Genomic DNA, 23,242 nt, shown 5'->3' with positions numbered 1-23,242 from the left:
ATTTGGGGTGGTTTGCTCTGCAGCTGTGGACAAGCAGAACATTCTTATATCCATTTTCCTAGCCATTACTCTACTTATGTTTTCTATACCTACAGCTATAAAGTAAATAGTGTAAAGTATAGTGTCAAGTAAATCTGTGTCTCCTTACTATTCTAACCTTGGTGATCCCTGTCCCCTAAATAGGGTTAAACACCCTAAATAGGGTTAAACAGTTTAGATAAGCCAAAAGAGACACGAAGGGCATATATCTAAATAGGTTTTTTGTACTTTAGAGAGAACTAGACTCAGAAGTGACAGGAGGTAGGAAGATTCTTCCAAAGGGTTGTCAACAGAAAAGGTAGAGGACCCAGAAGTCAGGCTCCCATCCAGCCAGTAATCCCCAGGGCTTGCCATTCTATCATTGTCACCACCCCTTATCGAATATTTCATTTCATATTATGCTTTGCCCATAAAAATCTGACATGAAAACAAATCAGAACTTTGATTTAGGTACTCACAGGTTTTTAAAGAACATTCATGAAAACTGTCATATCCGCTTATACTACCACTGTCACAAGAAAATAGGAAAATAATGTCAACAAGACAAATAAAACAGAAAAACAATTCTCTTAGTTAAAACTTATAGAGTCTTAAAAATTATGGCTAATATGATATGAAAACACCACAGATCTTTTTCAAAGATAATTTGATATTCACATTGTTTGATAAGTTTAAAAAAAATAGGAAGATACAAAAAGAAAACTAACAAACATCCATATTTCCACCATTATTTTTTTATTTTTTTTCATTCTTTTTTTCTTAATTTGGTAAAAATAATTGCTTTCTATTTTCAAATACATTACTGTAGAGAAGTGGAAATTTATAGTAATAACTAGAAAAACCCTAATCAAGACAGTCATCTAGTAGGTGGCTTCAATCTAGGATAAAACCCTAATCCAGAGACTCAATCAAATAGTAGATTGTCTCAATTTAGAACTAAATGGGTACTGAAAGTGGTCCTAGAGTTCTCTTTCTTGAAGAAATTCATTTCTCTAAGTTTATTGTTTCCACATTTGCTTCTTTTTTGTAAAGGTAGAATGAAATTTGGGCATTTGTTTAATCTCTGGTTGCATTTCTGAAAATGAATTAGTTGATCACTGCCTGAAGCAACTGCTTCCCTTGAAAGGTTCCAAGTCTTCCAGAGACCATCAATTTTCCCCATAGTTCTCTTAGTATTCATGATCATAGTATTCATGATTATTTTGCTGGACACCTTGTCAAATAATAATTGGGATCTTAGGTATTGATTGCCTGATTTTTTTGTGAGAATACAAACCCTGCATTTTCTTACCTTGTCATCTACACTTGCCTGAATTTAATGCTATAGAAATATATTGATTACTTCCAAGTTATTCTAAACATACCAACTTCCTTTATTCAATCTGATTTTTATGAATAGCACTGCCTTTTCTTTACACCATATTCTTAATGAGGTTATTTACCACTTCTTATAATTATTCTGTGCTTCAATTCTACTCATAAGCATTGTGGTTAACAATGTAAGCAATACATTTTGTAAAAAAAAAAATTAAAGAACATTTAGTATTTTATGTAATTTGAGCATTTGAAAGATAAAATAAGGCATCCATAGACACAATAGGTAGATATTTTAGCATTTATAAGGTAGACTATACACAGTAGAAAGAACACCAAAGAATGTTTATTATTTCTCTATCTACAACTTGACTGCTATCTCTTTGATATTAGAGCTCTGAGTAGAACGTCTGATTAAAATCCACAGATAATCACCAAACTTCATTTTATTCAATACTTGTAATCTCTAGTCCTTCAATCATTTTTGTCATAGTGAGTAGAAAAGCAGGCCAATTTTGGCTTCGTATCTTTTTTTTTTCTTTTCTTTACCTGTTTTGTTGGAAACAAGTAATGAAAGTGCCTTCTGAAGAAATCAGAGTTGCCTCATCTCCAACTCATAAAAATTGAGTCACTTATACTTATGATACAGACAGAAAGAAACCTTTGCAGACCTAGGAATTCATATTGACTTGTTTGTGAATTCAATGGTTGTGAATACTAAAAATATCAGAAATTAATTCTATAAGATAATTTGGTTTGGGAAACCAAATCATTTACCTGATTAATGTTTCTGAGAATAGAAAGTCAGTGATGAACTCAACTTTTTTTTAAAACAAAACCAATATCTTTGATGTCCTAAAGACATAATAGAAAATAACTTAACTCATTTACCTTTTTGTCATTTCCTGCACTTCAGTCTATTCTATTATTTTCCTAAATGCTCATAGATTATTGTTGAAGTGATAGAAAAGAGAGCATCTTTAAACCCTTAATCTTATGGAACAAAACAATTCAAAAGGGCTAAAATTATGTAGAATACTATACATCAAAGAATGAAATATTTCCTGCTAACCCTAGTGGTGGACTAGAGTCAGGGAGTAGAACCGACTTTTGAAGTATGAAGCAGTGACATTTTTTTATCTGCTACAGTAGTTGTATGCAGTTTTTTTCAAATTAAAATGATCAAATGACATTGGATTGGTTCTCTTGAGGGCATGAGTAAATCATCCCTAAAAGTGACTTCCTATTCAAGCCTCTACCAAAAGGGTAAGGAAGATCTTTATCAGAAGCTTTCATGAAATTGCTCCAGCAAAGGCATTCAAGGCTATATCTAAACCAAACAGCACAACATCTGGTTTGAGTCTAATTTTTACACATCATGAGAAGGAATAGGAGGGAATCGAGTTTTAGATTCATTCTGTAACCAGACCCCACCTTGAAGAAATTTCAATGACCCCTGTGGAATCCTCTCCATTAGCTAACTACTTGCCTTTTGAGTTGTTCCAAGAAATGCTGGATTCTCTGCAAGACCCAGCTAAGATTTGGAAAGCACCAGGATAGACTTACTGACTACAAGATTCACTATCCCACATAACCTGCACCCAATGCATGTAGGTCCTGGTGAGATACACCATGACCTGCTTCAAGGTAGGTGGCCTCTCCTTTAAAAGACCAAGATCTCTGTAACTGGGAGACTTGGATTTGAGGCAGTTTCTCCCATTCACCCCATAAGACATCTGTACTAAAAATTCCATTCTTCCTTGGCAATCCTTATTGTATCAAAAATTGGAATCTTTATGAGATGACCACCTGAACCTAGGTTGAAATCCTCTTGCAGTTTCAACAGTTCTATCTTCCATATTTCCAGGCTCTGTGGGGATCCAAAGGGCAGTAAAAATGGGATACTTACTACTTTTTGTACCAGTTTGTGCCCTGGGAATTTGAGAACTGTCTAAAGCAAAAGGCTATAACCTGAGGTTTCAAGGACAGAGTGGATCCACAAATTTAAATGGGGAAAATATTCCATCTTGACTTCCACTTAATTTTAACAGCAATTTAAATCAAACCACAAGAGTATCAGTTGTACCTATGCCTTGGTCACCAAATAATCACAGACAGAATTGTATCAAATTTGAATTGTTGCACATAATTTGAGATATTATTTGTGTTCATCACTACTTTTAAAGCATGGTAGATATTAGCTTTACTATATTTTACTACTTCACACTTTTAAAATATTTTGAAAATATATTGTAACATTAGTTTTCTCTGAACCATAGACTGAATTGTGTCACCCCAAAATTAATATGTTGAAGTCCTGACCCCTAAAGTGACTATATTTGGAAATAAGGAAAATAAGGGGATAATTAAGGTTAAATGAGGTCATTAGAGCGGGACCATGATCTGTTAGGATTAGTCTCCATATAAGAAGAGACACAGAAGAGCTTTCTCTCTCTCTTCCCCCATGCTCACATGAAGAAGAGGTTATGTGAGCACACAGTGAGTTGGCAGCAACTATAAATAAGAAGAGCCCTTAGAATGAAACCTGCCTCTCAACCCTTTGAGTCTTGGGCTTGGGCTTCTTATACTTTAAAACTGTGAGAAATAAATATCAGTTGTTTAAGCCATACAGTGTGTGGTATTTTGTTATGGAAGCCCGAACAGATTAAGACATTTCTTAATCCTTGCATCTTATTTTATGTGTTTAGAAAATACTATTCTTTGAAATGTAGATTGCCAAAAAGCCCGAAAGCATTTTATTAAGTTAAGAAACTCTACTCTAGAACAAGAAGATCATGGTAAATTACTACTCTTATTATATATACATATGTATCTGGCCTTCTATCCACTATGCTTTTCTTAGAGACTTGAGGCTATAGACTGAATGTTTATGCCTACCCTGCAACACCCCTCACTATTGCAAATGCATTGGTTGAAACCTAATCTCCAAGGTGACAGTATTAGGAGATGGTGTCTTTGTGAAGTAAATAAATAATGAGATTACATCCCTCATGATTTGGGTTAGTGCCCTTATAAAAGAGACTCCAAAGAGTTATCTTACCCCTTTCTGCCATGTGAGGACATAGCAAGAAGACTTCCCTTTATGAACCAGAAAGAGGACCCGTACCAAACCACCACTCAGACTCCCCAGCCTCTAGAATCGTGAGAAATAAATGTTTGTTGTTTAAGCCACCCAGTATATGGTATTTTCATTATAGCAGCCCTAACAGACTAAGGCGTGTGCCTAATTCTAATTGTTCCTAATTAAGGGGCAAGGGTAAACTTGGCCTTTCCCCTGGGAAGTTCACTGAAAGATAAACTCACATTTAAGGCAGATTAATAAGAGACAGGATTTATTTACAATGTATCCAGAGAGAAATCACAGAGTGATAACCTGACTTTCCAGAGGAGTTCAGAGATTTTTTTTTTTTTGGAGTTCAGAGATCTTTATACAGGCCTTTTAGAGGAAATTGGGAAAATTTAGGGAGTATATGTTGCTAGGGAGGATAAAATGGATGGGGGAGAAATAAATTGACTTGTAGATAAACCCGAGAGACAAGTATTTATCACCCAAATGATATGGGCCATGTTCACCTACATTCTCAACCCTCATTTCTGAAATATCTGGGGGAAACAGGAAGGGGTAAGGGAAATCAATAGTCCCCTTTCATCCTCTGATCAGGCCAGCCCAGTTAACATACAGATAGCAAGAGGTCTCCTGCATTGTTTCTTGACCTTGAATGGCCTTCAATCCAAAATATTTTTTATATCAGGGATTCATATTTTGAGGTGAAATTTCCTTAGCTCCTTCACTAATTATTCAGTACGTAGCAAGAAATATTTTTAAAGTATGTTTGTCCAGAATACAAATTTTGGGAGAAGTTTAGCAAGACTCAGGACCCTGATAATTATCTCCGTCAGAACTTTCTTTCATTGTGTAACTGGCTCTGTGAACAAATTTCATAAATCCCTATGTTTTTAAGATCCTCCTATCTTTTAGATTCTCAAGCCAGTAGGGTATGATGACCAGAACCTCGAATATTTTAAATAATTACTTGACTACCTTGAGCTGTTCCCCAGAAATGGCAGGGATGTCAAGGAGCTGTTCCCCAGAAATGGTAAGATAAGGAGCTGAGATTTGGAGGGCTCCTAGACAGACTTCCTGACACCAAAACTTGCCATCCCCCACAACTTGCCCAAATGCACATAGCCCTCTCTCCTTTAAAAATCCTGTATCTGCCATTCAATCCTGTAATCCCTCTGCTGGGCATATACCCAGAAGACCAAAAATCACAACATAACAAAGATATTTGTACCAGAATGTTTATTGCAGCCCAATTCATAATAGCTAAGTCATGGAAAAAGCCCAAGTGCCCATCGATCCACGAATGGATTAATAAATTGTGGTATATGTATACCATGGAATACTATGCAGCCTTAAAGAAAGATGGAGACTTTACCTCTTTCATGTTTACATGGATGGAGCTGGAACATATTCTTCTTAGTAAAGTATCCCAAGAATGGAAGAAAAAATACCCAATGTACACAGCCCTACTATGAAACTAATTTGGGACTCTCACATGAAAACTATAACCCAGCTACAACTTAACAATAGGGGGAAGTGGGAAGGGGGGGTGGGTAGAGGGAGGGGAATCGGAGGGATCACACCTGTGGTGCATATTACAGGGGTATTTGCGAAACTTGGTAAATGTAGAATGTAAATGTTTTGGCACAGTAACTGAGATAACGCCGGAAAGGCTATGTTAACCACTGTGATAAAAATGTGTCAAATGGCTTATGAAGTGAGTGTATGATGCCCCATAATCATATCATTGTATACAGTTATGATTTAATAAAAAAAAAATAAAAAAATAAAAAAATAAAAATAAATAAAAATCCTGTACTCTCCATTAGTCAGGGAGTCTGATTTGAGACTATTTCTGACTCCCTGTTCTCCTGACAGATGTCTTTTGTATTAAAAAAATTACTTACTTCCTTGGCAATTCTTATTGTCTCAGTAATTGGCTCATTGTGCAGCAAGCAAGGAGACCTAGGCTGAAACTCCCTTGCAGTTTCAATAACATATTCAGTGTCTATTCTTAGCCAAGTTGTGCTGGGATACAGAGATGAACAATGAAGCCCCTAAACTCATGGAGCTAGAGGAAACTCAAGGAAATTTCAGACTGCAATGAAATGTAGATTTGTGAGAAATATGTTCAGCCTGCAATGAAATGTAGGTTTGTAAAAATAGCTGGGTGCTGTGGCAGGTGCCTGTAGTCTCAGCTACTTGAGAGGCTGAGGTGAGAGAATCACCCAAGAGCTGGAAGTTGCTGTGAGCTGTGACAGACACCACAGCACTCTACTGAGGGTGATAAAGTGAGACTCTGTCTCAAAAAAAAAACAAAAAGAAAGAAAGAAAAAAGAAAGAAAAGAAATGTAGGTTTGTGAGAAATAATTACAAAACAGAATGATAAACATGTTATCACCTTTTTCAACCTTAATTCATCTGCTCCTACGCATAGTTACCCATTGCTTCTCATTTCCACTTTGAATTCTCCTATGCTCATAGGAAAGGTCTACCCCTTCTCTAGATTCTGCCCATCAAGATATTACTCATAATTCAGATTCCAATTTGTATGCGATAAGGGAAAATACCTGAGCATCGTTCATGCATAGAAAAAAATCCTTAGTAGCTGATAATTCTCCTCAAATGTTTTCTCCTCTTCTATGAAGTTCTCTAAAATTTCTAGCAAGTGATATTCCTAAGCAGTCAGATCACAGAGTATTTTTCATATTATATACAATAACAAATACATTCTTCCCTATAAAACTGCCCCCATTGGCAGAGATTTTCGTTTTATCTCTTTTTGATGATTGGTTTCTTGAAGGCCAGATATATGATTTCTCTTTATTTTTTTTTTTAGTACTAAGAATAACGCTTGAAGCGCCACTTAGAATTTGTTGAATGAGTAAATAACTCAATATTGCCAGAAAAAAAAAAACAGTAAGCCCTATTACTGCAAGAAATAATTGACAAAGTACTCATTTCTGAGCACAGCTGTTCTATACATCAATTTCAAAATGTGACTAAAATCAGTTTCCAGTTGACTGATAATTCCTTTGAGTTTAATTAGAATAAGAACTTCTTAACTGGTCTTGTTATATTCATAGATCATGTTCCCACAAAGTAAAATGTGTGATTAATATCAAGTTTTTCATCCATATATTTTCAAAAGTGGTGTTTCATATGTTTCTGGTTGCTTACAAAGAGCAAATTACACATAGAGGCATTTTTAAAAAATAATAGGAGATTATATCATTTTTTAAAACACAAATTGAAAGTCAATTTCAGCACTTTACCACTCACTTAAAAAGAGGAAAGCTAATCTTTGGAGAGATATTAGCTGCAGTAGATCTGAGGAGGAGTATCAATTAGTATAGGCTAGATCATGCTACAATAACAAACAATCCCATATCTCAGTAGAATAGCACAATAGTTTATTTCTTGTTGCTACAACCCTATCCTAGGTGGAGATTGTACTAAGGGATCCTTGATAAAGGAGGCTTCATTTCTATATTTGTTTCTATAATAATTCTAAATGTGTTTATATAATTTCTATAATAATTATATAAATGATGGTAGGAGAAGGGAAGACAAAAAAAAATCCCTCACTGATTCTAAAAAAATAAAAAAATAAAAGAACTGGAGTTAGGTGTTATACAACAAGCTGCCAGGATTCTAGACAAAAGAGCCACAGTAACTACTTCTAAAAAAATCTCTTTAGAATTGTTAGAAAAAAAAAAAAAAGCCTTTTGAGTGAATTTATGACTGCTTTATCTCAACTCAACATAGGGATTTGAGCCCATGTCAGTCTCCAAATGGCAAACCAAGAACTTAAATAAACTAACCACCCCTTTGCCTTGACAAATTTTGTGGGGGTTTTGCCACTTAAGTACTGCCCTTGCCTTTGAACTTGGAGACAATCTTCACGGAGGTATAGACAAGTAAATCTCTAATCCTTGAAATGAATAAGTTATTCTTTGAGAGTTAATTTAAAGAAGTCTGACTGTTTTGTGTTGGATCAAAATTCTCCCTCACCCAACACTCAATGTGAAAGGAGGGGCCTTGCAAAAGCTGCAAAAATAACAGGAAAATATCTAATCCTACAATTTTCTAGTCACAGTTAAAGATCAAGCCTATCAGTTATCTTGTTAGCAGGCACACTAACCCATAGGAATTTTGTTTTGCACAGTTTCTCAAAAGGGCTAAACAGACAGAAGGAGATATAAATCTTTCTCTTTCAAAATATTTTTCAAGAATCTGTATTTTACGGAGTTTCTGAGTAAACAGCAAGGAACGAGCTTCAGGCTTCAGTCCTTATTTCCCTATCTCCTGTAATAATCTCATCTCCAAAGAAAGGCAAAGGAGCCAGCGCCTGGACTTTGACATCGGGCCCAGCTTGTATTCCTCATCCACCTGCTGCTAAGAAGAAAGGATCAGAGGCAGCAGTTTCTTCACTATACCCCACCATTTTAAAATGCCCTTTAAAATCCCCCAGCTCTTTGGCCTTAGGTACTGGCTTTTCCCAACATGTATCTAGTCTCTTTTCTCCCTCTCTTTCCCCATTCCCTTTCATTCTCTAACTCCCTCTCTCCATCTAAGAAGATAAAATAAATTCTACACTTTTATGTACTAATCTCTGGAGAAATCTTTCTCAAACCCACATGAGCTAGCTCTGCAGCTCACATCCTAATGCAGTGTATTAGTATCTTTATGCATTTTTGATGGTGTTTTTTTTTTGGGGGGGGTTGTTGTTTTATCACAGGAAAGCTCTAGGAAACTAAGTAAGTACAGTATTATAAATAAAGTGGATGACTCTATGCGAAAAAGAATGATCAGTAATCCTCGGGACTATGGTAGATACATTTCTTATGCTGTACTTCATGCAGAGTTGGTAATTGTTTTGAATAAGTACTTCCTTATGTGCTCAGATTAAATTCTAAATGTTTTTACACTTGTTCATTGCTTTTGGGTTTGATTCAGGATGCATACCACAAAAAAGATGTTCTTACTTGTAGCTTTAGAGTACATGGCCTTAACAATTCTAGAACTTTGGATATAATTAAATCCACTAGACTATATTATGTAAAGGAAAACATGTTAAAATTGGAGACACAGAATTCTTAGATTGCATTCAAATTATGAAAGTAGATTCAATTTATCTGTTCATTATAATGACTTGATTTTGAGTTATTTATACTCACAGATATCTAAAGCATTGCTTTAAGATCTGACTGTAGTTTAATATATGTATATTTCATATACATTTTTCACAGTTAATGTGAAGAAATTATTTCAAGGCCATTCAGGCAAACTCTATGATCACAAAGCAGCCACTTAATCAGGAGGAAGCAAGGAATTGAAAAGATAAAACTCTAGAATTATTTACTGAAGTGTTCTCAGCAATACTAGCATTCCATATCTACAAAGAAATTAACATAAAATACCTACAATCCTTTTATTCTTTTGGTATGTATAATGTTGCCTTATAGCTCAATAGCATTAATTCATGTTTTATTGTTCACTAGTGCAAAATGTAAAAGCAAGATTGCAAATACTCTAGTTAAGTATGAAATCTGTATTCAATAAAGCAAATGCAGTGAGACAAAATGGTTTCTTCTTTAACAATTTTTCTCACAGAATAACCATCGAAAGAATCAAATATCTTATAATAGATGCAATCTTTATAATCTCCCAAAAGTATTGTCTTAAATGCAATTCACTTTTGAAAAGTAAACTATATTCATTTTAATCTTAGCAAGATCTGCACAAGCACTTTAATGGTTTCTGACGACTTCAACATTGGGAATTCCTGTTAACAAAATTGCAAAATTCTTGTGTCTTGATATGTTTTTGCATCTAAAAAGATGATACTGATCCTGTCAAGCATTAAATAAGCAAAGGTGTAAAATACACTAATGGTTTAGCAGTAAAAGTCAACATAAGCTTGCATTTTATTAGGGGAGATCTGCATTAATTATTTTTTTCTCTGCCTGATTAACTTTAACCTTGGTAACATTATTTTTAATTATACTTCACTTTAGATAGTGATTCTAGAGTTTACAACAGTTGAGCAATATAAAGTAAGCTATCTTTTAAAACTCTTACTTCTCTATCCAGAAGTCAAACGTCCTTTCTGTGAGACCTTATGAAGTAGGTGAAATATATTTACATATTGTTGATCTTAATTATCTATAAATTCCTTATTTGCAAATTTGCCTACTTGCTAAAATTTGTTAAGTCCAAAATCAGTACCTATGGCACTTTCACGGTGTTCAACGACATGCACAGAGTGGTGAAAAGTTCTAGTCACTGGTTGTGCTCGTTCCCAAACAAAGTAGCATATACAAGAATGAGGTTAGAGCACAAATGGTAGTGGGCAGTGCAAGGTAGCACAAGAAATTTCAGCTCTGGAGAGAAGGGAACACTTTTACACTGCTGGTGGGACTGCAAACTAGTACAACCTTTCTGGAAGGAAGTATGGAGAAACCTCAAAGCACTCAACCTAGACCTCCCATTTGATCCTGCAATCCCATTACTGGGCATCTACCCAGAAGGAAAGAAATCCTTTTATCATAAGGACACTTGTACTAGACTGTTTATTGCAGCTCAATTTACAATCGCCAAAATGTGGAAAAAGCCTAAATGCCCACCAACCCAGGAATGGATTAACAAGCTGTGGTATATGTATACCATAGAATACTATTCAGCCATTAAAAAAATGGAGACTTTACATCCTTCGTATTAACCTGGATGGAAGTGGAAGACATTATTCTTAGTAAAGCATCACAAGAATGGAGAAGCATGAATCCTATGTACTCAATTTTGATATGAGGACAATTAATGACAATTAAGGTCACAGTGGGGGTGGGGGAAGGGGAGAGCAGAGAGAGAAAGAAGGAGGGAGGGGATGGGGCCTTGGTGTGTGCCACACCTTTTGGGGGCAAGACACGATTGCAGGAGGGACTTTACCTAACAAATGTAATCAGTGTAACCTGGTTTATTGCACCCTCAATGAATTCCTAACAACAACAAAAAAAAAGTCTCACATTTTAAAAATAAAAAAAAAGAAAACAGTAAACATGTATGTAATTTCATTCCCCCAAACAATAAAGCTGTTACAAAAATAAAAAAAAATAGAAATTTCAGCTCTGGGGCCTTTGGACAGGGTTCAAATCACTTTTCTCTTTTTAGTAGGGTGGCCTTAGAACCACTGAACACTTCTGAACATTGTTGACTTTTTGTAAAATTTTAAAAATAGAATTTACCAGGACAGGTTGTTTATAGGAATTATGATTATAATCTATGTAATTATATATGTTTCTCCTAGGAACAATGCTTCAGTCCTCACTAATTGAGTGTGTTTGGCAATTTTATAGAACATAGCTACTACAAATAATGAAAATCTACCATACAAATGAATATTTATTGAATTTTCATGCATATGAACCTAGAACCTTATAAATATATTTGAATAAGAGTATGAATAAAGTAAATTAAACATTTTGAACAAATGAAAACTATTGTGTAATTATATAAAAAGTTTCCTTAAGTACGAATTTCTCAAATACTTTTGAGTGTAAAAGATATAAACACTTACTCATGCTCCATATATTGTTCAGAATCCCTTAATTGTGATGGTAATGACAAAAACGTTGGAGATTCCACCAAAATGACCCTGAAATAAATGAAAAATAAGCGTTTTTAATTTACTGCAACAAAATTCAGGTGACCACAAAAATTCTTCTTTTATTTTTCTCCCCAATCTATCATAAGATATAATTAGAATTAGAATAAACTACAATTTTACAAGTTCCTGTGCTCTCATTTTAAAAATCAAAACACATGTTAGAAAGAATGGAAAGGTCTAAAATGGAAATATGTGAAACACAGTACCCTTTTTATATGGAATGGTAGCACTGAAGTCTCACAGTAAGGAAATGTAAACATAAATGACTGCTCAAATTGTATTCCAGAAACAAAGAGGAAATCACACACTAATCTTAATGCACAGTTGGAGCTGTACACATTTCAAAATTTCTTTTTTTTTTTTATTGTTGGGGATTCATTGAGGGTACAATAAGCCAGGTTACACTGATTGCAATTCTTAGGTAAAGTCCCTCTTGCAATCATGTCTTGCCCCCCCCATAAAGTGTGACACACACCAAGGCCCCACTCACATTCCAAAATTTCTTTTTTTTTTTTTTTCCACATTTCAAAATTTCTAATCCTATTTCCAGGAAAGAAAAATGTTTCTTTCAGGGGTGGAAATGAGATGTAAATAGCTAATTAATCAGTACATTAATAATTATGCTATCTTTTGGAATCATGCAGCAATATGGTTCCTCCTGTATGATAGTGCTCATTCATTCAAAAAATAATATACTCTTTCGTGCCTTTAGGTGTAGGATGTGAAGTTGTGGGAAACACATAAATATGCTGTCCTCTCTTAGACTGCACACATTATAGGGGGAGGATAGTATACAAACGACACTCTAGCAGAGGGCGAAAGATGTCATGAAAAGTCATATCAGGAATACTTAATTCTACCTTGAGAATCTGTATGATATTGTTAAGGACAGATTATTCAAACTCAATTTCTGAAAATAAACCTTTTGAATTATGTAATAGTTTTTGAAGTCCTATAATATGAGTTTTATAATAAAACTAGACCAGTAATAAAATCAATCAAATATGTTTTGTTCTTGATAAAGCACACACAATCATACACACATACACCTGCTAAACTAAAATGCAACACTATCATATATTCTAATTTTGAATGTCAACACCAGATTCTGTCCTTTTGCTTTAAATTGATATTCCTGATGCTTTCATATAAAAGTAGTAAGAAATTATATAAATATTAAATACTAAGGCTTTTAGAGCAGACAACATTGAAAGGTGGTGCAGTGATACCCAGAGAAGAGATAGGAAAAGGAAAGGATCAGTCCAGGTTTATTGAAAGGCAAAGCAACTTGCCTGGGTAGAGCAAAGATAGCGTCTGTGCCCCAGGGCAGTTAGAGATCCCCTTTATAAGGGGGCCATAGAGGGTAGGCAAATAACACAGCTTGCCCAAAGGCTTTGATGGGTTAGGGTCCTCCCCTCTTCTTAGTTTTCAATGTCCATTTCATCTTGTTATTGGAGTGAGAAGAGTAACAGAGAAGCTGAGACAGCCCAGGTTAAAGGAACATGCTGCTTCCAGCAGCCCCAATAGCAGAAGGCAAGAGTGTGGGTGCTTTGAACTACATCAAGGCATTCTATCAGAGTCACAATTACCAGGGAGGCTTGTGACCAGTTCTTTGTAGAAGTCTCACAACATACAGTAGATTAATTTTTTTTTTTTGATACAGAGTCTCTCTATGTTGCCCTTGGTAGAGTGCTGTGGCATCAAAGCTCACAGCAACCTCAAACTCTTGGGCTTAAGTGATTCTCTTGCCTCAGCCTCCCAAGTAGCTGGGACATAAATGAAAAAAAAGGAACACAGGTTTCACTTCTTTGCACATAAAGAAGATAAAATTAGACATATATAATCCCCTTAGCCTTTAGTTTTCAGTAGCAACCAGCTCAGGACCCCCTCTGCTGCACCAGAGGCTTTCCTTTCCTCTTTTCTTCTCTTAGTAAAGGAATTTCCCTACTTGCCCTTAATAAAGGGCATCACTGCTTCACCTGCTTCACTTGCTTCACTTGACATCTATTTCAGTAATTCAGGTAACATACAGGGTGTCCATAAAGTTTGTGTGCAAGTTACTGTGTGAAATTATTTTAAATTGCACGTGAACATTATGTCCATCCTGTACATCCCTTGTTTACCTCCCACTTGTAAGTGAGAACATGGGTATTTTTATTTTTCTATTCTGGAGATACTTCACTTAGGATAATGGTCTCCAGTTCCAACCAAGTTGGGGCAAAAACGTTATTTCATTCTTTTTTATGGCTGAGTAGTACTCCCAAGTTTGATACACACACACATATAATCACATTATCTTTATCCACTCATCAGTTGATGGGCATGTAGGTTGATTCCATATCTTTGCAACTGTGAACCATGCTGTGATAAATATCATCTGGGTGCAGGTTTCTTTTTTTTTTTTTTTTTGCAGTTTTTGGCTGAGGCTGGGCTTGAACCCGCCACCTCCGGCATATGGGGCCGGCGCCCTACTCCTTTGAGCCACAGGTGCTGCCCAAGTGCAAGTTTCTTTTTAACAAAAATATTTATTTTCCTTTTAGTAGCTACCTACTAGTGAAATTTCTGGATCAAAAGGTAGAAAAGGTGGTGTACCTCCAATCCTGCTCAGCAGGTTGCCCCATTTCCCTCTCCTTCACTTTGGGAGCCTCCTGTTGTCTTTATGTTGGTTTCCAATGCTCTCTCTTCAATGAACTATGTAAAGGTGAATATCTACTCACCAAGTTCTATCCTCTCCATGGAGAGCAGCATGTACAGACTGATTCTAGTCTGCTCTTTTGGCCCCTCTTAATGTTACTTTATATTTCTATAAATCCAGGGTGATCATTGGGGTGATTTATTTTGGTCATAATTTGTTCTAGCTAAAAAATAGCCACAATGATAATATATTTTGACACATAATAGATATTAGACTTTTCATACACTGTAAATGTACCATTTTGAGATAAATAGTATTCTACCCATACGTGAGTCTGTTTGAAAAGTCCCTACTTAAATACAACAAATGAGCATGTTTTCTTAAAATATAAACAAATATTAATTATAAAAATAAAAATGCCTATTAAAATGAAAATAAAATCCCTATTTGATGACTGTTGTTTCTAAATCAGTGGTTCTCATACTTCAATACCCATAATAATCACCCAAGGTGCTTGTTCAAAATGCAGATTCCCACAGTTCTGCCTGCATGAATTCTAAGCAGGTCTAGAATGGGTTCTAGGAATGTTTATTCAAAACATCTTTTCCAGATGCTTTCGACATAGCTCATCTATGGATTAGACTTTGAGCCATGCTCACCTCCAACAACAGTGTTCTTTCTAATAAAATGTAAAAATAAATCCTCTAAGATGTTGTTAAATGCAGATTGTGACTCAACTGGATTGGAGTGGGCCTGGGATTGTTTTCCTAACAAGCTCCCTGGTGATGTCAATGTTACTGATTCTCAAATCACACTTTGGGAAGCAAAAGCCTAATCTACAAAATAAAATATTTTTCAAGTAATAAAATGAAACTATCGGGAAAGAAAGGCAGGGAATGACAGAGTTAAGTAAGACCACCATAAATTTATCTCTCTGTACTGTATAAGCAACAAAATCACTTGTAAAAGCTGTAAAAATTAACTTTTTCAGAACTCTGGTAATATAAGAGAGTAGTTTTTATTCAAGAAAAACTGCCAAACTTTGGTAAGATCAGCAGAATTTTTTCTAGTGTAACTTGTTTCTTGTAAATCCCATCCTCCTCTTGATAGCTCTGCAGTAGCTGTGCAAAGCAGCAGCCTTGCATCCTCAAAAGGAGACAGACCAAGCTTGGATTTCTTTTAAAAAGTCCCAGTCCTGAGTATTATTGTTATTTAACCTGTCTTGAAACTCCCTGAGAAGCCTCAATTTGCAAGGTTTTGTCTTTATTTGACCTCTCTTAAGGGAAAACACCTACCACCTCAGCATGTTCATTGAAAATAATCAGTAGCTACTGTGGGTGAGGTTGCTATAGCAGCTGGGTCAAACAAGAGTCTGAAAAAACATAAAGAGAACATTTGGGGAACAAGATTCCCATGTGTGGGATTAAACTAACTTGCCAGATTTTCACAGTATATCAGAGATCTTTAACCCTGCATATGGGGTACAATGATGTGTCACCAAATATTAATTAAAGAGATAGAACTGATATAAAAGAACCAATTATAAATTCTAGACTTGCAAAATGCCATACCTCATTTAAAAACAAAATTACTAGAGGGCTCAACAGAAGGTTTCAGCTGGCAAAAAAAAAAAAAAAGAACCAGTGCATTTAAAAATGTCAATTAATGCTATTCGGTTTAGGAACAGAAGGAAAAAAGAATGAAGAAAACTTAAGAGAACTTCACATGACTGTGGGACACATTTAAGATTATAAATATAGGCTGGGCATCATGGCTCACACCTGTAATCCTAGCACTCTGGGAGGCCAGGGGTGAGGATCCCTTGAGCTCAGGAGTTCAAGACCAACCTGAGCAAGAGCGAGACCCCTCTCTACTAAAAATTGAAAAAAAAAATTAGCTAAGCATCTTGGCACCTGTAGTCCCAGCTGCTCAGAAGGCTAAGGCAGGAAGATCACTTGAACCCCAGAGTTTGAGGTTGCTATCAGCTAAACTGATGCCCTGGAACTATAGCCTAGGGCAACAGAGTGCAACTCTGTCTCAAATAAAATAGAACAAAAGTTTAGTAGGCCTAGTGTAAATCTCTAAAAGACAAGATAATGAGGAAAAGGTAAAAAAGATCATTTGAAAAATAAAAAATAAAAAGTCTAAAATGTTATGGAAAGCATTAATTTCAACATCCAAGTTGCACAAAGAACTCTTTTCAGAATACCCTCAAGGCACTCTGCACAGAAGCAATAATATTCATACTGTTGAAAGGCCAAGATAAAGACAGTCTTGTAAGTAGTAAGACAAAATTGGTTTTAATACCTACAATGGCTCCTTAAAAAGATTAATCGCTGATTTGATATCTAAAATGCTAGAGGAGAGGAGGTAATAGAATTTCATATTTAGTGTGCTTCAAAAAAAAGGCTATTAATGAAAAATAAAGTACACAGCAAAACTGTCCTTCAAAAATGAAGGAAAAACCTAAGGTATCCCAAAATAAACAAAAACGGAAAGAATCACTGCGAGCTGAACTCCTGTACAAGAAATATTAAAGGAAATTCTTCAGCTGAAAGAAACAGAGTCTAGAGGTTAATTTCAAAGCACACGAGGTAATAAGAAACACCAACAAAGTTAATTACAGCAATAAATATATAAAACAAACAATCTATGAATGTATTTCGCTTGAAATTCTTTCTATTCTCCTTTTTTCATTTAAAAGAAACAGGGTAAGATAAAGATGTAATTCATATAACAATAATAACACTAAAGAGAGGTTGGAAAAAGGAGTCATATTGCAGAAAAATTTTGGTTATATTCAAATTAAGTGCTTATTAATATGAGCTAGATTGTTTTAAATTGGGATGCTACTCGTAATCTTTAGGGTAACTGCCAAGAATATAACTAGAAAAAATATGAGGTAAAAAGGAATTAAAATTGCATACTAAAATAATTATTTTGAAAAGACAGGCAACAATGGAGAAATAGATGAACAAAGATATAAGACATATAGAAAAACAAATATAAAATTTCAGAGATAAATTCTACTATATCAGAGATTACACTACTTGTAAATTGGATTAAACATGCCAATTCAAATACAGATATTGACAAAATGGATAAAAGTTACAAATAATACAGAACTCTACCCACGGCAAGAGAGTAAGACTGTCTTAAAAGAAGAAAGAGAAAGACAAATATTGGATTCAAAGACAAATAGACTGGGAGTAAAAATATTTAAAAGGGGACACCATAAAAACAGAGCAAAAAGAGACCTGGACTGGTTATGCTAATCACAGACAAAATAGAATTTAAGGCAAACATTGTTATAGCATGACACCACGAGAGCTCTTTGAACTCGCACCCCAGAAAAATGAGTAAAACTATAAAAAATAACTTTCAAACTATCTAGAAATGGTTTTAAGGGATATAGAAAACGAATAAAAATACATTCAACAAAACCTACTAAAATTTAGTAAGCAAACCTGTAGACTGGTACTTGAACCAAGAACAACACTAACTCCCTCTTCCTTCCCACTTCAGCAAGAAAGAAACTTCAGATTGCTACTGCTCAGAGTATGGCACGGAGGCTAGGTTGGAGCATCCGCAGTTGAGAGGAGCTGAGCGATTCCCTTCTCCCATCCAGCACCCACTCATGGACAGAGGCTGTAACGTAGGTGTGGCACTTCTGAGAATACTGGGACCTCAGTTACCTCTTCCTCAGTTTACAAAGTGGTCACTTCATTCTAGGAGAAGCAAGCCAAGGAGTTTGAAGGCTATGGCCACCTCTCTGACCTAGCGCTCAGCTTCCAAAGTGGAGGATTTACTTCAAAGAAAAGTGCACCAGAGCCATGGATAAGATATTTTCCCCGAGGAGAGAAAAAGGCTTTAAAACAGCTCCTGATTTTTTTCCAAAAAGAACAGATTTTATTTTCAGCAAATGTTCAAGTCAAAGCATGCTCTCAAAAATAATGCAGGTTATGGTGAAATATTCAAGATATAAGCTAACCTTGGTGTAGGTCTGCTAGTTTGTTATAGAAAACAGAGAAAAAAGTCTACAAAAAGGCATTCTTCTGAAGTCACTACAAATTTCAAACACTGATTTAAAGAACTGTTTTTTCATAGGAATCTGAATCCCCACCTCAGGACTTTGGAATTAACTGATGAGTGTGGTCAGAAAAAGAGAATTGAACGGAGGCCTGTCAAAACCAGCCTGGTGGCTCAACATCTGCGAGCCTAACACTCTGGGAGGCCAAGGCAGGTGGATTGCTCAAGCTCAGGGTTGCATGAGCAAGAGCAAGAGAATCTGAAACCAGATATTTTTCAAATAGAGATGAAAAATAGAAAATAGGCCAGGTGTTTTAGTGAGAGCCTATAGTCCTAGCGACTTAGGAGCTAAGTTTGAGGTTGCTGTAAGGTACGATGCCACGGCACTCTAATCTAGGGCAACAGAGTGAGACTGTTAACAAAAATTATTTTTTTTAAATGTCATCCAGGTTAAATGAGGGCATACTTAAGGTTGTGTCATTGGACAAGCAAAATCAGAGCCTTCACACTGTGTGTGTAGGTTTGGGAAGGGGGAGATAGGTATCACTAAAATAATCGAATCGGTCAGTAAATCTTTAGAAGAGCAAATAATATTAACAAGACTGGGGAAGAGAGTAACTAGAAATTATCAAATACTAAAATAATAAGCATATTGATAACTTCTAGTTTCAGTATAAGTATGTTAAGGGTCTGATTTCTAAAGCTGGAAAAAATAGAGCTCCTAATTTCCTCAATACCCAAGATATTTTCCTATGTATTGATTAAACTTACCCTTAACGTGTAAATTTCTAAACAATTATATTTCTCTTGTGTCCCTAAATAGTACTTACTTTCATTTTAGTTTCATTTTAAATATTTGTTTTTGTTATTAAATCTCAAGATGAACAAAAGCGTATTTAATGTGTAGTGTTAATTAATCATAATGCCCTAGGTAGAAATGTTTTTCTGCTTAAATCAGTATTTCATTTTTGAATGATAAAAGATAGAATAAAATTAGAAGTAAAAAGTCTATTAATTAAATTTTTTCAATAATGGAAAGAACATGGAATCTCAAGAAATAGCTCATGTATACAGGAGCCTGAGGCAAGAAGGATGTCTTCAGCCTAGGAGTTTGAGGTTGCTGTGAACTATGACACCATGGCACTCTAGCCTGGGGCAACAAAGTGCGAGTCTGCCTCAAAAAAAAAAAAAAAAAAGAAAGAAAGAAAGAAAAGAAAAAAAGAAAAAGAAAAGAAATAGCACATTAAGTAATAAACAAAATTTATAAAGTTGGTTTGACCATTTCAAGAAAATTTACCTTCATTATCTCATAATGATTCTAAGTTCATAAAAATATATACATGTAATTTCTGCTCAAAATAGTGTATGTTGAAGAGATGGAGAAAATTACATATTTCTCTTAAGAGTGGAGAGAACTACTTGCAATAAATTTATACCAAAACAATAGCTTACCTAAAGTTTCCATCAATTTCAAAGTGGTTTTTCACATTCACAGTGAATTCTTTCCATTGATAACATGGAGATGTGCATTTTATAATTTCCTAAGGTAAAAATAAATCATATTATATGATAATAGAAAATGAATATTATAAATTATAAAATAAAAAATCTATAAACCATCCTGTTAAATATTACCCTGCTATATAACTCCCCTTTTCCTACAAACATTGCACTGCTAAAATCTGGGTGAGAAAGAATAAAAATTCACATACTGCATCACTGATCAATAGTACTATGCTAATAACTAAACTATTCATCAAAGTAGTTTCTCCCAAATTGAATTTCTTAAAATTAGGTTTTTTTAATGACTGAACATGATTCTCATTTGCAAATTATTCAGTCTCATATGGCTAATGCACATAACATAAGAGACAGGTGTGTGGGCTCATGAATATTTGCATGTGGGAGTGTTGGTGAGTGTGGCATGACTATGTTTATAATGCCTGTGCTTACAGCTGTTATTATAATAACAACACAAGTATAAAATGAAAATTTCAAATCATCCAAAAGACATCAATAGGGAAAAAGTTCCTAGGAATTCTACAGTTTTAGACTGATCATCTTCTCACCTTATTTTATTTCTCCATTATTATCTAATCTATTTCCTGGTAACTTAAGACCACGAGTGAGCAGAGAGAGAAACAGAGTTGCATGAGCTTCATGTGTCAGATTTTCTGTCCCAGGACTACCTTAAAATAATGTCTTATTTCAGAGAATTTGTGTGCGAGAGCTAGAAAGTTTAAGTATTCATTATTCCGGAGGAAATCAGAAAACCACAACATACATCTCAGTGACAAATGCCCACTTCTTGTCTGGGCATCATTGATTGTCTAATAAGCCAGACTGTCCATGTGAGTATCTTGAGGTTTCCTCACTCGACTGGACCTCTTCATCCCTTCCACAGTCATTCTCTATTTCCCACTCTTACTCTGCATACCTAAAATTATTTATAGTCCATGTGGCAACCTGGCAATATAATGAATTTACTTCTTTACTATACATTCATGGTAGAAAACAAAATCTAGGCAAGATAATTGCCATAAAAATCAGTTATAACAATGTCACAACCATTTAACAGGGAATTAAAAATCCCTCTTTGCCATCCTTTGAGATACAAAGACTTAGAATTTTGTCTGGAACACCATCACCTCTCAATAGATGCCAGCATTAGCACTATCCTTATAATGAATTTGCTCCACACTACACTCAAGATAAATGGATGAATTTTCGTATTAAAGTCTTTTTTACTCTACTTTTTTTTACTTTACTTACTGTACTTACTTTACTACACTGTGTACTGTATACTTTTATTTTGTCCACACAAACAAACAAACAAACAAACAAAAAAACACAGACACAGGCCTAGGACTGCTTTAATTTAAATCCCAAGTCTCTCAGAAGGATAATACTCAGAAACAAGAGGCGCACAGAGATAAAATGTGGAACAACAGCCACACCATGGTGACATCCCCAGTCTCAAATGGGTAAAAACCACAGACAAGATAGGTGAAATTTACTTACAATGGCTTTGAAATCAACAACTTCACCCTTCAGGGCAAAAGTCATAGCAGTTCCTCCGAATGCATTCTTAGTTTTTGAAATTAATATCAGCGAAGCCTCAGCAGGGTGAAGAAAACGACTGGTGAATTTCAGACTGAGATTAACTTGGCTTCTGTTTAATAAAAGATAAAAGAGGAAACATTGTATCAAAAAAAAAAAAGACAACTAATAAGCCTGTTTTCTGTGTAGATTCGATGCCCGGTACCTAAACCCTGACATGTACTCACTTCTACAATAAAATGAAAGATGGCAGCAGTCTCAAGAAGTCTCAGATCTAGTTTTTGTCATCAATTAAGACATCTTAATACATAATAAATCTAAAGTTAACTTCCAAACATATAATCTCTCAAATAAATGATTTTCTTTTTTTTTTTTATTGTTGGGGATTCATTGAGGGTACAATAAGCCAGGTTACACTGATTGCAATCGTTAGGTAAAGTCCCTCTTGCAATCATGTCTTGCCCCCATAATGAGCTATAGGAAATCTGTTTCATGGGACATTCTGTGCTACCATTTAGGCAAATAATTAGTCATGCCACTGGTGTTTGGTTACATGGAAAAAAAAAATATTAAAATGTAAGAATTTAAAAAATGCATTAAGCCATTATTGAAAATACCATTCAAAACTCAAAACCAAGGCCAGACAAGGTGGCTTATGCCTATAATCCCTGGGAGGCCAAGGTGGAAGGAATATTTGACCTCAGGAGTTTAAGACCAGCCTGAGCAAGAGCGAGACCTCTGTCTCTAATAAAAATAGAAAAACTGAGGTAAGAGGATCGCTTGAGTGCAAGAGCTTGAGGTTGCTGTGAGCTCTGACACCATGGGACTCTACTGAGAAAATCATTTTGTGGGGAAAAATGCAGTTCACATCTAGCAGGAATGGGGATGATTTTTAGTCAGATATGTAATCCTCCCCAATCTCCTCGATTCATGCAAAAGGACCATTATGAAAAACTTATGGTCTTAAATTTGAGAACAACAAAAATTTTACCTTGAGGTCTTTTAGGAAAGCAGGCTCAAATTCTATGTTAGGATACTTATGAGTGATTGAGCATTTTTCTGGATATTCTCAAAGTCATCATTAGATACAACCATTCACTCATTCATTCACTTGATGTTTATAAAGGATTTAAAATGTTCCAAGCACTATTTTAGGTTTTAAGGATGAAATAATTAGAAAACAAAAACACTATTCCTAATCTCCTGGATCTTACATTCTGTAGGACTTAGTGGATATTAATTACATCATTAAAAAATAAGTGTGAAAATTACAAATTATGCATGTGCCAAGAAGTATATGAGAGCTTATAATGAGAACTGTGATGTGGTCTTAAGTGTCAGAGGAAGTGATAAGTTAGGTGGATGTGAAGGACAGGAAAGAGTTAGCAACATTGATCAGAGGAGGAAAGAAGAC

General features: G+C 35.2%; 1 protein-coding gene across 1 annotated transcript in view; it reads right to left on the bottom strand.

The window, feature by feature from the left end:
* Positions 1-23,242, bottom strand: part of CFAP47 (cilia and flagella associated protein 47) — a 307,856-nt gene that overhangs the window by 136,309 nt on the left and 148,305 nt on the right. The window contains exons 39-41 of the mRNA XM_053578992.1: positions 21,790-21,940; positions 20,221-20,309; positions 12,015-12,092 (exon numbers count right to left, since the gene is read on the bottom strand). Of these exons, the coding sequence (XP_053434967.1) occupies positions 12,015-12,092; positions 20,221-20,309; positions 21,790-21,940 (318 nt within the window). The remainder of the gene's footprint in view (positions 1-12,014; positions 12,093-20,220; positions 20,310-21,789; positions 21,941-23,242) is intronic.

Source organism: Nycticebus coucang, chromosome X (genome assembly GCF_027406575.1).
Source record: "Nycticebus coucang isolate mNycCou1 chromosome X, mNycCou1.pri, whole genome shotgun sequence".
NCBI lineage: Eukaryota > Metazoa > Chordata > Mammalia > Primates > Lorisidae > Nycticebus > Nycticebus coucang.
Note: the sequence above shows the minus strand (reverse complement) of the source record. Positions and strands in the feature narration are given on the sequence as shown.